The 16,305-nt window shown below is 37.7% G+C and overlaps 1 protein-coding gene across 2 annotated transcripts in view; it reads left to right on the top strand.

Annotated features, from left to right (window-relative positions):
• ABCA12 (ATP binding cassette subfamily A member 12) overlaps positions 1 to 16,305 on the top strand; it is a 201,947-nt gene that overhangs the window by 163,961 nt on the left and 21,681 nt on the right. For both annotated transcript variants that reach the window (XM_025278206.3, XM_025278205.3), the window contains exons 37-41: positions 2,365 to 2,492; positions 3,965 to 4,052; positions 10,179 to 10,284; positions 14,426 to 14,480; positions 15,029 to 15,206. In XM_025278206.3, the coding sequence (XP_025133991.3) occupies positions 2,365 to 2,492; positions 3,965 to 4,052; positions 10,179 to 10,284; positions 14,426 to 14,480; positions 15,029 to 15,206 (555 nt within the window). The remainder of the gene's footprint in view (positions 1 to 2,364; positions 2,493 to 3,964; positions 4,053 to 10,178; positions 10,285 to 14,425; positions 14,481 to 15,028; positions 15,207 to 16,305) is intronic.

The raw sequence follows: 16,305 nt of genomic DNA, 5'->3' as shown, positions 1-16,305 counted from the left end.
CAACAGTAGAATCACTTCAGTTCAGTTCAGTCGTTCAGTCGTGTCTGACTCTTTGCAACCCCATGGATGCCTCCCTGTCCATAACCAACTGCCGGAGTTTACCCAAACTCATATCCATTGAGTCAGTGATGCCATCCAACCATCTCATCCTCTGTCATCCCCTTCTCCTCCTGCCCTCAATCTTTCTCAGCACCAGGGTCTTTTCCAGTGAGTCAGCTCTTCAGATCAGGTCACCAAAGTATTGGAGCTACAGCTTCAGCATCAGCCCTTCCAATGAATATTCAGGACTGATTTCTTTTAGGACTGACTGGTTTGATCTCCTTGCAGTCCAAGGAACTCTCAAGAGTCTTCTCCATCACCACAATTTGAAAGCATCAGTTCTTCGGTGCTCAGCCTTCTTTATGGTCCATCTCTCACATCTGTACGTGACTATTGGAAAAACCATAGCTTTTGACTATAAGGACCTTCATCAGCAAAGCGATGTCTCTGCTTTCGAATATACTGTCTATGTTTGTCATAGCTTTTCTTCCAAGGAGCAAGCATCTTTTAATTTCATGGCTGTAGTAGCCATCTGCAGTGATTTTGGAGCCCAAGAAAACAGTCTGTCACTGTTTCCAATTTTTCCGCATCTATTTGCCATGAAATGATGGTACTAGATGCTATTACCCTTTTTGTACAGTTCTTCTGTATGTTTTTGTCACCTCTTTTTAGTATCTTCTGCTTCTTTTAGGTCCATATCATTTCCGTCCTTTATTGTGCCAATCTTTGGATGAAACGTTCCCTTGGTTTCTCTGATTTTCTTGAAGAGGTCTCTAGTCTTTCCCATTCTATTGTTTTCCTCTATTTGATCTACAACTACACACATCATATTCTCACAAACAAATGATGAGTGAAAAAAAGTCCAGATGTGAGAAAGTATATATGATACAATTACATTTGTATAAAATATAAAAACAGACAAAACTCTTCTATGCTGGTTACTTGGGGAGTGGTAGGGTTGAAAGGAAACATGATGAGGGGGGCTCCTAGGGTCCTAGCATTGTTTTGTTTTCTGATCCAGTTGCTGGTTCAAGGGTGTTTTCAGTTTGTCAAAATTTATCATACAGTATCCATATATATATATATATATATGCTTTTCTGTATGTATAATTCAATAAAAAATTAAAGCTAAAATTACATTCATACATATCTCTTTTTATGAAACCAGAGGCATTATAGAATGTGATCTTCAAATTTTATAACTTGATGCAAGGTAAAATTCAGCATTCTTTTTTTAGAGCAAGCTCTTGATCCACACATGTGGTACTAGTCTCAGCTCTGAGACACTATGTGGAAGATGGGAGGAAAAACTGGAAAAGTGCTAGGTTTTTCCCAAACTAAAGTTTATGGCAGCGAAGCATGATACACTCCAATGGAAAGTAAGAAGTCAGGAAGTGCAGAGAGTTAAAAACTTATAAATAAGGGGTTTAAACTAAGCTCTGAGGTTGGTTAACAGTAATGGACCCAGGCACTGAATTTTGATGGTAACATGAGATGCTAACAATGGGGAAAACTGGGTGACAGGCATACAGGAACTCTCTGTACTATGTTTGCAACTTATATATGAATAAGCAACATGTATACAAGACATATATATAAATTAGATTTAGATATGGGTAAAATTGAAATCTGAAACCTAGGTTTAGGTTAAACCTTAAAACTAATATAATATATACTTGACTTCCCTTGGTAGCTCAGACAGTAAAGCATCTGCCTACAATGCGGAAGACCCGGGTTCAATCCCCGGGTTGGGAGATTCCCTGGAGAAGGGAATGGCAACCCACTCCAGTATTCTTGCCTGAAGAATCCCATGGAGGGAGGAGCCTGGTAGGCTACAGTCCATGGGGTCGCAAAGAGTCGGACATGACTGAGCGACTTTTCTTTTTTCTTCTTTCATCCACTGTTGTCCATTCCTGAGAACTTATCTCTGTTAATATTATCTTTTCAATTTGGGGCAGATACTTTTTTCTTCCCTGTGAATAACTGAGAGAATTTTGAGTCATCATAAATTTAATGTTGTTCTCTAGACATATCAAGCTTGTCAGTACAGTGAAAGAAATCTCTAACATTGGTTAACTTGTGTTCTTTTTTGGCTTTAAGTGAGTCTTAAACAAAGTATGTGCTCTATATAAATAATAACTTTGTGTTATTTCTTGGCAAAGGCAAGATGACTTCTTTTTCACAGATCTTTAGAGGCAGAAGACACCCTTATCATACTCTACCAGTTGCATATATAGACAAATCATGAGACTGAAGCTTCTTGACATTGTCTATTTAATTTGTACAGCATTGTCCCAAATAAACTTTTTTAACCTTATTTTTCAGGAATGTCCTAAATTTAACTATTCACCACCTCATAGAAGAACTTATTCTTCCCAAGTAATTTATAACCTCACTGGGCACCACTTGGAAAATTATCTTATATCAACTGCTAATGAGTTTACACAAAAAAGGTAAAAAAAAAAAAAAACTGTTTATAAAAAATTTAATTTAGAATATCTTGTTTTCTAATTTTAAGTTAACTGTCTTGAATTTGTGACAATAAAATGCAAATATATCTATTGATTATTTATGTGGGTAAATTCTGTTTTATCTAAGCATCTTTATATATTAAAATTTAAGTAAATTAATTTAATAACTAAATTAAGATTTATTTGAGCACATTGTAAAGCATCGTTTTGGGATTCAAAAATGTATTGTTAAATTTGTATATATTTTTTTCTCAAAGCAAAAAACAAGTTGACTGGATTGTGCAAACATGGAGAGTTTTAAGGCATGACTTTTGGTGACAGTTGTCCTTAGTTCCAATTTGAACATCTCAAAACTTGGAGTATGATACCTGCATGTGAATAAAATGTGTTCTTGTAGAGCAAGTTCGCAGGCTCGTTCCTAAGCCACCTGAACATTTGCCATAGATGCAAGTGTGAGAGGCTTACATTTGCAACAACGTGGATGGACCTGGAAGACACTATACTAAGTGAAATAATAGAGACAAATACTGCATGATTTCACTTTTATAGGGAATCCAAAATAGTCAAATGCATAGAAACAGAAGAGTAGAACAGGGGTTATTAGGGTCTGGGGGAAGGGTGAGGTGGGAAAATTCTGGTCAAAGGGTACAAAGTTTCAGTAAAGCAAGGTGAATACATTCTGGATGTCTAAGTACAGCAATTCTAGTTAAGAATACAGATTATTACATGAAGTTTGTTAAATGGGTAGACCTGAAGAATTCTCAACATATACAAGAAAATGGTAACTATGTGAGATAATGGATATGCTAATTAGCTTGATTGTGGGGATTATTTAACAACATATACATATATCAAAACATTGTATGCCTTAAATATATACACTTTTAATCTGTCAATTATATCTTAATAAAGCTAGGAGAGAAGGGTGGCAAGTACACTTGAATATACATTAAATATTTTCAACAAAATGAGGTTTATTATAAACAAACCATTCTAAAACCTACTTTAAAAAAAAATGTGAAGAATATCCTGTAGTGTTCTTTGCACTTCAAAAATATAGCTCTGCAGCATCACATTTAGGGTAATAGTCACAAGAAAATTATTTTAGTATAACTACTAAAATATTATTTAGTATTTAATTCATTCTTATTTATTTATTTAACCCATTCTTAATTTGGTCAATATTTAAACTAACCTTTCCTTAAAATTTCTATTTGAATTTTTTAAATCCACTTTTTATTTTTAAGAGTCCATGAATTTCTAGTTATAATGTGCACTTTAGACAAAAATATGATAAAAGAAATCTATAAAACTGTAAAATATTTGTCAGGTTGTATTTATTTCATACTATAATGTGTACTTAGTGGAAAGAAAAAAATGAGCTTTTAGTTAAACATTTTAGATTTATTTATGAATATTTTCTCATTAAAACAAATATCAATTTTTCCATGTAGATATGGAGGTTGGAGTTTGGGACTGCCTTTGACTAAAGACCTTCTTTTTGATGTAACGACTGTTCCAGCTAATAGAACGCTTGCCAAGGTAAATTGTGATCATTCTTTTGGGATATCATACAAATGAGAATATGAACTTTAAATGTTCAAGCATTTTCATGAGTTGAAAATAAAACATGGGTCAGTTGATTTGAAAATCATTTGGAATAATGTATACTCCATAATACAGTGGTTCCAATCTTAAGTATTTAACCTAAAGAAACGTGTGTACACAAGTACCTGGTTCAGTTCAGTTCAGTTGCTCAGTCGTGTCCGACTATTTGTGACCCCATGGACTGCAGCATGCCAGGACTCCCTGTCCATCACCAACTCCCAGAGTTTACTCAAACTTATGTCCACTGAGTCGGTAATGCCATCCAGTTATCTCATCCCCTGTCGTCCCTTTCACCTTCTGCTATCCATCTTTCCCAGCATCAGGGTCTTTTCAAATGAGTCAGCTCTTCTCATCAGGTAACCAAAGTATTGGAGTTTCAGCTTCAGTATCAGTCCTTCCAATGAATATTCAGGACTGATTAATTTTAGAATGGACTGGTTGGATCTCCTTGCAGTCCAAGGGACTCTCAAGAGTCTTCTCCAACACCACAGTTCAAAAGCATCAATTCTTTGGCGCTCAGCTTTCCTCACAGTCCAACTCTCACATCCATACATGACCACTGGAAAAACCATAGCCTTGACTAGACAGACCTTTGTTGGCAAAGTAATGTCTCTGCTTTTCAATATGCTGTCTAAGTTGGTCATAACTTTCCTTCCAAGGAGTAAGTGTCTTTTAATTTCATGGCTGCAGTCACCACTGCAGTGATTTTGGAGCCCAAAAAATAAAGTCATGCCATGATCTTAGCACCAGGTTACATAACAAAAATGCACATAGTAGGATATCTCATATTAGCTGAATATGCAACCCCAAATGTCCATACACAGTAGAGTAAATAAATAAATTGTTATATACTCATTCAATAGAACTCTCAGCCATGGAAATGAATGAACTCATTTCCATAGAATAGTTCAACTATGTAAAGAGCAATATTGAATAGAAACCCGGAATATTAGGTCCATGAATCAAGGCAAATTGGAAGTGGTCAAACAGGAGATGGCAAGATTGAACATGGACATTCTAGGAATCAGCAAACTAAGATGGATGGGAATGGGTGAATCTAACTCAGATGACCATTATATTTACTATTGTGGGCAGGAATCCCTTAGAAGAAATGGAGTAGCCATCATAGTCAACAAAAAAGTCCCAAATGCAGTACTTGGATGCAATCTCAAAAATGACAGAATGATCTCTGTTCGTTTCCAAGGCAAACCATTCAATATCACAGTAATCCAAGTCTATGCCCCGACCAGTAACGCTGAAGAGGCTGAAGTTGAACTCTTCTATGGAGACCTACAAGACCTTCTAGAACTAACATCCAAAAAAGATGTCCTTTTCATTATAGGGGACTAGAATGCAAAAGTAGGAAGTCAAGAAACACCTGGAGTAACAGGAAAATTTGGCCTTGGAGTACAATATGAAGCAGGGCAAAGGCTAATAGAGTTCTGCCAAGAGAACGCACTGGTCATAGCAAACACCCTCTTCCAACAACACAAGAGAAGACTCCACATGTGGACATCAACAGATGGTCAGCACTGAAATCAGGTTGATTATATTCTTTGCAGCCAAAGATGGAGAAGCTCTACACAGTCAGCAAAAACAAGACTGGGAGCTGACTGTGGCTCAGATCATAAACTCCTTATTTCCAAATTCAGACTGAAATTGGAGAAAGTGAAGAAAACCACTAGACCATTCAGGTATGACCTAAATCAAATCCCTTATGACTATACAGTGGAAGTGAGAAATAGATTTAAGGGACTAGATCTGATAGAGTGCCTGATGAACTATGGACGGAGGTTCATAACATTGTACAGGAGACAGGAAATAAGACCATCCCCAAGAAAAAGAAATACAAAAAACCAAAATGGCTGTCTGAGGAGGCCTTACAAATAGCTGTGAAAAAAGGGAAGCAAAAAGCAAAGGAGAATAGGAAAGATATACCCATTTGAATGCAGAGTTCCAAAGAATAGCAAGGAGAGATAAGAAAGCCTTCCTCAGCAATCAATGCAAAGAAGCAGAGGAAAACAATAGAATGGGAAAGATTAGAGGTCTCTTCAAGAAAATTAGAGATACCAAGGGAACATTTCATGCAAAGATGGGCACAATAAAGGACAGAAATGGTAGGGACCTACAAGAAGCAGAAGATATTCAGAAGAAGTGGCAAGAATACACAGAAGAACTGTACAAAAAAGATCTTCATGACCTGGATAATCACGAAGGTGTGATCACTCACCTAAAGCCAGACATCCTGGAATGTGAAGTCAAATGGGCCTTAGGAAGTATCACTATGAACAAAGCTAGCGGAGGTGATAGAATTCTAGTTGAGCTATTTCAAATCCTGAAAGATGATGCTGTGAAAGTGCTGTGCTCAATATGCCAGAAAATTTGGAAAACGCAGCAGTGGCCACAGGACTGGAAAAGGTCAGTTTTCATTCCAATCCCAAAGAAAGGCAATGCCAAAGAATGCTCAAACTACCAGACAATTGCACTCATCTCACACGCTAGTAAAGAAATGCTTAAAATTCTCCAAGCCAGGCTTCAGCAATACGTGAACCGTGAACTTCAAGATGTTCAAGCTGGTTTTAGAAAAGGCAGAGGAATAAGAGATCAAATTGCCAACATCTGCTGGATCATGGAAAAAGCAAGAGAGTTCCAGAAAATCATCTATTTCTGCTTTATTAACTATGCCAAAGCCTTTGACTGTGTGGATCACAATAAACTGTGGAAAATTCTGAAAGAGATGGGAATACCAGACCACCTGACCTGCCTCTTGAGAAACCTGTATGCAGGTCAGGAAGCAACAGTTAGAACTGGACATGGAACAACAGACTGGTTCTAAATAGGAAAAGGAGTATGTCAAGGCTGTATATTGTAACCCTGCTTATTTAACTTCTATGCAGAGTACATCATGAGAAACGCTGGGCTGGAGGAAGCACAGGCTGGAATAAAGATTGCCGGGAGAAATATCAATAACCTCAGATATGCAGATGACACCACCCTTATGGCAGAAAGTGAAGAACTAAAGAGCCTCTTGATGAAGGTGAAAGAGAAGAGGGAAAATGTTGGTTTAAAGCTCAACATCCAGAAAACTAAGATCATGGCATCTGGTCCCATCACTTCATGGCAAATAGATGGGGAAACAGTGGAAACAGTGGCTGACTTTATTTTGGGGGGCTCCAAAATCACTGTAGTGGTGACTGTAGCCATGAAATTAAAAGACGCTTACTCCTTTGAAGGAAAGTTATGACCAACCTAGATAACATATTCAAAAGCAGAGACATTACTTTGTCAACAAAGATCCGTCTAGTCAAGGCTGTGGTTTTTCTAGTGGTCATATATGGATGTGAGTTTTGGACTATAAAGAAAGCTGAGTGCCAAAGAATTGATGCTTTTGAACTGTGGTGTTGGAGAAGACTCTTGAGAGTCCCTTGGACTGCAAGGAGATCCAACCAGTCCATCCTAAAGGAAATCAGTCCTGAATATTCATTGGAAGGATTGATGCTGAAGCTGAAACTCCTATATTTTGGCCACCTGATGCGAAGAGCTGACTCATTTGAAAAGACCCTGATGCTGGGAAAGTTTGAAGGCAGGAGGAGAAGGGGACGACAGAGGATGAAATGGTTGGATGGCATCACCAACTCAATAGACTTGGGTTTGGGTTAACTCCGGGAGTTGGTGATGGACAGAGAGGCCTTGCATGCTGCAGTTCTTGGGGTCACAAAGAGTCAGACACGACTGAGCGACTGAACTGAACTTATGTGTTAATCGCTCAGTCATGTCCAACTCTTTCTGACCCCATGGACTGTAGCCCACCAGGCATCTCTGTCCATGGAATTCTGTAGCCAAGTGGGTAGCCATTCCCTTCTCCAGGGAATCTTCTTTATCCAGAGATTGAACCCAGGTCTCCTACATTGCAGGCAGATTCTTTGCTGTCTGGGCCACCAGGCAATGCTTTTAAAAAACATGGAAACTTGACAGAATTTGATGATATAAACAATTCTGTTGACGTTTTGCTTCTAGACTATATCTATGCTTTGTATTTGAAACAAGCTAGAGTCACAGAATCAGACATATATGATTACCCATATGATCACAGGTAGTCTTTAAATCTTAAATTGGTCATAACAGATTTCTCATTTGTTAGTATGAGACATGTACAAACTTGTGGGAAGTGAAGAAACAAATACTCATTTAGTGGCTTATAAACGAAGCACTAGTGTCACATTTTATACCAACTACCTTTACATCCTCACAACATCCCCAAGAGAAAGATACTATTGAGTATATTTTAGCTGGCTTTTATAAGGTCATGTAGAATGTAAATAGTAGTGCCAGGGACTTGAATGCTCCCCCTTGTTTCTTTTCTTCCTCTCTCCACACATAGAGTAAATATTCTTACATAAGGGAGTTTGAACATTAAATAATTTCTCTCTAAATCAGATTTGTAATTTTGAATTACTAATTGCCTTTCTTGATTTGAGGTATACCAATATTTTAACCTCAGATATGCAGATGACACCACCCTTATGGCAGAAAGTGAAGGGGAACTAAAAAGCCTCTTGATGAAAGTGAAAGTGGAGACTGAAAAAGTTGGCTTAAAGCTCAACATTCAGAAAACGAAGATCATGGCATCTGGTCCCATCACTTCATGGGAAATTGGGGGGCTCCAAAATCACTGCAGATGGTGATTGCAGCCATGAAATTAAAAGACGCTTACTCCTTGGAAGGAAAGTTATGACCAATCTAGATAGCATATTCAAAAGCAGAGACATTACTTTGCCAACAAAGGTCTGTCTAGTCAAGGCTATGGTTTTTCCAGTGGTCATGTATGGATGTGGGAGTTGGACTGTGAAGAAAGCTGAGCGCTGAAGAATTGATGCTTTTGAACTGTGGTGTTGGAGAAGACTCTTGAGAGTCCCTTGGACTGCAAGGAGATCCAACCAGTCCATTCTGAAGAAGATCAGCCCTGGAATTTCTTTGGAAGGAATGATGCTAAAGCTGAAACTCCAGTACTTTGGCCACCTCATGCGAAGAGCTGACTCATTGGAAAAGACTCTAATGCTGGGAGGGATTGGGGGCAGGAGGAAAAAGGGACGACATAGGATGAGATGTCTGGATGGCATCACAGACTCAATGGACGTGAGTTTGAGTGAACTCCGGGAGTTGGTGATAGACAGGGAGGCCTGGCATGCTGCAATTCATGGGGTCGCAAAGAGTCGAACATGACTGAGCGACTGAACTGAACTGGACTGAATATTTTAAACATGGGCTTCCCTGGTGGCTCAGTGGTAAAGAATCTGCCTGCCAGTGTCTGCCAGTGCAGGAGACGTGGGTTTGATCCCTGGTTCAATAAGATCCCCTGGAGAAGGAAATGGCAACCCACTTCAGTATTCTTGCCTGGAAAATTCCATGGACGGAGGAGCCTGCTGAGCTACAGTCCATGGGATCAGAGAGAGTTGGACATAACTGAGCGACTGAACAACAACATTTTAAATCCCTTTCCTTTTGACATAGAAGATAAAGTAACTCGCTTTCTTTTGAGTTGTAACTAGGAATAAAAAGTTAGTGGGGGTATTTCAAGGTTATCAATCTTGTTGCTAAGGACACAATGTTTGTATATGTACTAATATTTTATTTCTTTCTACAGCCTTGCCTATACGCCATTTGTTTTTATTATTATTATTATTGAGACAGATTGCCTTACTTCTAGTTCGAGAATCACCATAGACCAGTCACAGAGATGAAGATAATAAATGTTTTTAATTTAAAATGACTTCTGTTTATTTCAAGCTTTACCTGTAGAGAAAGTCTAGGATAACTACTAACTTGGTGATATCAAGCAGGAAAAAGTTGTTTTCATGATCTCCACCCATCTCTAGGTTAGAAACTTAGAGTTTTGTGGTCAGCACTCTGGTGGATGGTTCATAATCTGCCAAGATGAATAAGTTACTGGGGAAGCTGGTGCATTTATTTTAAATATAAATTATATAGTCTGTAAGATATAAAGACTGCCTAATTTATTTGAACACCATACTGATCTTGTCTTCTTTTGGAATGTTACAGGTATGGTATGATCCAGAAGGCTATCACTCCCTTCCAGCTTACCTCAACAGCCTGAATAATTTCCTCCTGCGAGTTAACATGTCAAAATATGATGCTGCCCGACATGGTAAAGTTATTTAGTGAAGCTCCTTGTATTAAAACTCTTGCTACTCTCCATGTGAAAATATGCATTAGACCCTATTTCCTCCCTGTGGCAGCTATTTTATGGTATTTAAACCACAGATCTTTAAAAGGAGTTTGGAAGTAGTAACTACCACCAGATGGAACATTCTGGATAATCTCCTCAATTTCAGGTTAATTTAGCTTCTTCATTTATCAAGTCAGGATAATAATGCTGACTTTATACTTATTTCTGTTCTTACACCTTGTAGTTATATCTCACAGGAAAGCATTTTATAACTATTTACTTGTACATAGGCTAAAAAATAAAGTGATAATGTCAATAAATATTATACACAAATCTAAATGTGAAAACAAAACTTTAGAAGTTCTACCAGAAACGAAGTGTTACCATTAATTGAGTACTTACCATAAGGACACATGCTTTGTGTAAAATATTGCTAATACTTAGCACCCTCTCATGATGAGTATTATTGTTTCATACTATTATTTCTCTGGGAGTCAGAAGTGGGATTTGAACCCAGGTTTGTTTGGCTCCTGCTGCTTCATTTTCCCAATACTTCTCTACACTCAACAAAGTCTACTTTTGGGGTTTCTCAAGAAGCTTCCACATAGTCTTTTTTTTTTTTAATATTTACTTCTTTATATGGCTGCAGCAGGTCTTAGTTGCCTCACATGGGATCCGTTAATTGCAGCATATGAGATCTAGTTCCCTAAGCAGGGATCGAACCTGGGCCCCTTGTATTGGGATCATGGAGTCTTATCGAACTGGACCACCAGAGAAGTCCCTTCCACATAGTTTTTTTAAAGGGTTTGGAATTCAAAAAAGGCTGATTTTTTTTTCCTAATTAAATTACTCTCCATTTCATCTTATTAAGCCTTGCTCAGATTATTTTCCCATACAGATCCCCAAAAATAATAATAAAGATGGAGAAAATGGAGTAACATATTTGCTTACCAATAGTTTCTAGCTTAATAAATAGGCTAACAGACTGTTTAAAAAAGAAATGCTGTTGTCTTTTCTTTCATCTCCCTACTGTCGGGCATAATAGCATGTGCTGGGCATTCTGGCAATTGTGGAAGTAAACTGTAGAGTCAAATACTCATTCTAGGGACAGAATCTTTCAGAGTCTTCATTTATGAGAAAACAGTATTTTTCCCCACTGCTTTGACATTTTCCTAGCAGCAGGAACCATGAAGAAAATGACAAGATTGATAGATAGTGCTTAGATCCAGAGCATCAATAAAGAGTGTAGTCCAAACTGGTAAATTAAGTTAAATGATGAGTAAAGCCAGGTGAGTCTAGTGCAACCCGGTTTGAAATACTATTGAATGTCTGACTTTCACTAGGATGTTTTACTGAGAGCAAAAGATATTTGTTGCTGTAACAGTATAGGAACCATAGAAATGACTAGGAAGAAACGTTGCAAAGGTATGTAGGGAAGAAAAAGAGACAATGCCACTTTGAAGAATCAACTTTTGAAACCTATATTCAGGTTTCATTTATTATTCGTGTTCTTTACCAAGATGAAAGCAGTCAGAATCACTCTGGATCCCGGCAGGCTTGTATTTTTAAGTTACAGAGTATAAAGAATTAAGAATTCTGGAACATAAACTTTATGTATTGACCCTAAAAGTAAATGTTTTTAATTTAAAAGTAAGGCTTAGCTTGAATTACATGTGGAGACTGGTAGTAGTGTGCCTTCTATTTTTTTTTATTAACTTTTCTTATATAGGCTTGTGAAAGTGGTAACTTTCTACCCTATCAGTAAGGAGCTTGTTTTCTTTCAAAGAAGAAAACCATGTCACCTTAAAATACTTTTATTATATTGTAATGAGTGTATGGGATATACCATAATAATGTTGTTTTTTAAAATCAGTTCAAATAGCCTCCTGCCACCTCCCCGTACTACACGAGCTGTTTTAAGCCATCTTTGTTGGATTCTACATGAATTGAGATTTTGCCTTTAGTTGTAAAATTGATTCTCTGAATTTTAACATGCTAATAAAAACCTTTTAATTAGCTTTGCTTTGCAAGTCAATATCTGTTACATTCATGTGGTTCCCTCTAGTGGTTAATTTAACTTGAAAATTCGGTTTTCCTCCTCTAGAATACAAATTTACTTGTTTTCACTAACAAATGTTGTACAACCAGGCTCTTCTCCAAAAATATTGACACGTTGTTCTCTCTACCCTAATGTTTATTCTTATTGCATTACTAGCATTGGTCAGTGGGAAGTTACTCATTTTAGGCTTACAAGTGTAGAAACTACAGAAAATGTGTTATTTTTCATGTATATTGTATATAGGGGGATAATTGAAACTTTGAGGTTTTATTAGAGTCAATAAGCATTCATCGACTAATCACTGTACCCAAGATTGTGCTAGTTGATATAGAATCCACAGAAAAGATGGTAATATAGATTCTAAACTCTGATAACTTGATGTTGCTGCCAAAGATATAGAAAAAAATTGTTTCGGCAGCATTTTTCATATTGGAGTAAATGTATTTGTAAAGATTTCTCTGGTGAAATAGAGTATTTCTTGATTCTGAAATATCAATATAAGTCAGGAATAAGAGAAATGACTTCCCCTTGCCTATATTATAATCCAGCAACAAGGTTTAAGTAGGTCCCAAGGAAAATTGAGTCTCAGTAAAAGACAACCCATTAATTTACACAAAAGATAAGAAAGATGCATTCCCCCAATGATTTAATTAAAATTATACATCAAAATGATTATTATTGCTGTTAGTTTCTTTGTTTTGCTTTAACTTTTATATATTTTTCTTCAATACAGAACAGTTGCAGATTTTAACCTTAAAACATATCATAATCTACTTAGTAAAAATTATAAATTTAAGTTAGTGGAAAGAATAGAGCTTTAGAATAATCTATATTTGGTACCATGGAACAGTCTTAATATCTAATACAATGAACATATACTATATAAACAGTAAGTTAGAAAGTTCTTGCTCAGCTTTTGACTATACGGGGAAAAGTACGTAAGAGATATCCTCCCTCCTACCCCTACTGTTTCCAAAGTTACTCAGACAGCATGGGCTTTGCCTTCACAATGTGGCCCCTTGCAAGACCTCCCAGCCCATCTGGGCCCTGGCTAGACAGTATTTTCTTGGGAAAGGGAGGCAAGCACTGTGCTACCTAACTCAGAAAATACAACCAACCCTGGGGGGCACAAGTAATCTAGGACTGTATCGGAATTAATTGACTACTTTTCTGGAGCCAGCTAGTTTCTCTGAATCCTTTTGGATCTTTCTGTCTCAATAAAAACCCCTCCAGAAGCCGAAGCTCCCAAACTGTACTCCTGGTAGAGTTCTAAAGCAATAGGTATCTTAGAAGCAGTAAAGGAGGAGAAGGGATCCTTTCAGGCTGCAGTATTTCCCTACGACAACCAATGGCACAATGAAGGGCGGGGTGGAAAGTGTCTGTTCTTTAGGGGATCCTCAAGTAACTGGTCTCGCTTTGACTTGTTTCTTCAAATGTCATACATTTCTAAAGTGCCGTAATACAAACATACATATTGCCAGATGGAGATAAAAAACTGGAAAATAATAACTTAAATGTAGTATATGGGAAGCATGCTATATATAAAAAGTGTAAATTCTTATCCCTTCCCCCCAAATTCCAAGCACGATGTGAAAAATGGTTTGGGTTTTTTCCTGTGTGCATTTGAGTGCCATCAGTTGTATGGTATTGATGAGATTGGGGTTGGGGGGCAGAGGGGATCATTTTATTTAAAAAAATAATCACCAAAGTAAAATTCTTTTGCAAGTATTACATACTATTCATGTAAAAATTGGTATTTCTTTTTAAAATTTTTATTGGAGTATACTTGATTTATAGTGCTATGTTAGTTTCAGGTGTATTGCAAAGTGAATCAGTTTTATATATATATATATATATATATATATATATATATATATATATCCACCCTCTTGTTTTTTTTAAGATTCCTTTCCTATATAGGCCATTACAGAGTATAGTTCCCTGTCTGTGCTATACAATAGGTTCTTATTAGTTACCTATTTTATACAGTAGCATGTATAAAAATTAATGTTTCTGATTAACTGAATACATACTAATGAAAAGAACTGTCTCCTCTTTAAGGTATCATCATGTATAGCCATCCTTATCCAGGAGTGCAAGATCAAGAACAAGCCACGTAAGCAGATATATCTGGCCTGACTCCTTTCTCCTTGGCATATTGAGAAGTGCTATAATTAGAAATCACAGTTGTATCCGAATGAATGTTAATCTAGAAGAGCTGGTAATATAAGTCACTGACTGGGATAAAAGGCAGTTTCTGAAAGCATGTAGAGTGAGGTTGTGAAGTACAGCTTGTTGACTGTAGCTTCACAGAATCTGCTGCTTTTATAAGTCAAGTGCATAAGTGCTTCATCATTTCAACGTCCCTGCATAGCATTTAAGTATGCTCAAGATCTATGTATCTCTTGCATACACCCTGTAACCCCTAGAGACTCAGGTTTTTCTATCAAATATCCCTAGTCGATTCAGATGCACTCAAGCTATTTATCCCGGGGTCACAGCCGAGTCATGTGGAAGATATTATCCGGCTGCCTTGTAGGAAGACTTATTTGTGTCACAGCCAACTCTTGTACTGTTTTGTTGATGGCTTTTGCCATGAATCTTCCTGAAAGGAAGAGTTCCCCAAACTTATGTGTGCTCTCCTCTCCCTATTGCTCACTACAGAATGAGCAGCTTGGTCGATATTTTAGTGGCACTCTCCATCCTGATGGGCTACTCTGTCACCACTGCCAGCTTTGTCACCTACGTTGTACGGGAGCATCAGACAAAAGCCAAGCAGCTGCAACACATTTCAGGCATCAGTGTCACCTGCTACTGGGTAACCAACTTCATTTATGACATGGTGAGTCACTTGTCTTTGCAAGAAAGACAGGACTGATTTGGATAGTTGTTGTTGTACAACTGCTAAGTCGTTCGTGTCTGATTTTTTGTGACCCCATGGACTGCAGCACTACAGACTTCCCCTCCTTCCCTGTCTCCCAGAGTTTTCTCAAACTCATGTCCATTGAGTCCATGATGCCATCCAACCGTCTCATACTCTGTCGTCCCCTTCTTCTCCTCCCCTCAATCTTTCCCAGCATCAGGATCTTTTCCCATGAATCGGCTCTTCTCATCAAGTGGCCAAAGTATTGTAGCTTCATCTTCAGCATCAGTCCTTCCAACAAATATTCAAAGTTGATTTCCTTTAGGGCTGACTGGTTTGATCTTCTTGCAGTTCAAGGGACTGTCAAGAGTCTTCTCCAGCACCACAGTGCAAAACCATCAATTCTTCAGTGCTCAGCCTTCTTTATAGTCCAACTCTAGAAGACAGGTTTTTTGTTTTTGTTTTTGTTTTTTTTTTAAAAAACAAGTTCACACTTTATTTCTCAGGCATCCTGCTGAAAGCTGCTGGATATAGGGATCATAGCTTTGACAGAGGTCAGGGGTGAGGGAGACCAATCTCCTCTGTCCATGGAATTTCCCAGGCAAGAATACTGGAGTGGGTTGTCATTTCCTTCTCCAAGAAGACAGTTTTATGTTTGAAACTTATTTGTCTCAGTTTGTTCAGATTATTACCACAAAGACAGTAAATTAAGGAAAAAAAATTTGCATCAGGCTTATATTCATCCAGTGGTTGGAAAAAAGAGAAATCCACCTGCCCTGCCCTTATCTCCATGGTCTGAGGACTTATATCAGATTCCCCAGGATACTTGCTAGAATGCAGGTCACTGGTCCTCACTCTAGACTCATGTGATCTGTATCTTGGGAGTGGAACCTGGAAAATATGCTCCAACCCCTTCACCAAGTTTTAAGTATGTTGAAGCTTGAAAGGAGAGAAATGGAAGCTTAAAGCAGAATAGTCTTGCCTAGTGGCAACACATAAACAAGCTTATAAAAATTTAATCAACTAATAGTAAAAAATCTGAAGTAATAGCCTCTGCTGAATGACACATTAGAGAAGA

This window comes from Bubalus bubalis, chromosome 2 (genome assembly GCF_019923935.1).
Source record: "Bubalus bubalis isolate 160015118507 breed Murrah chromosome 2, NDDB_SH_1, whole genome shotgun sequence".
NCBI lineage: Eukaryota > Metazoa > Chordata > Mammalia > Artiodactyla > Bovidae > Bubalus > Bubalus bubalis.
Note: the sequence above shows the minus strand (reverse complement) of the source record. Positions and strands in the feature narration are given on the sequence as shown.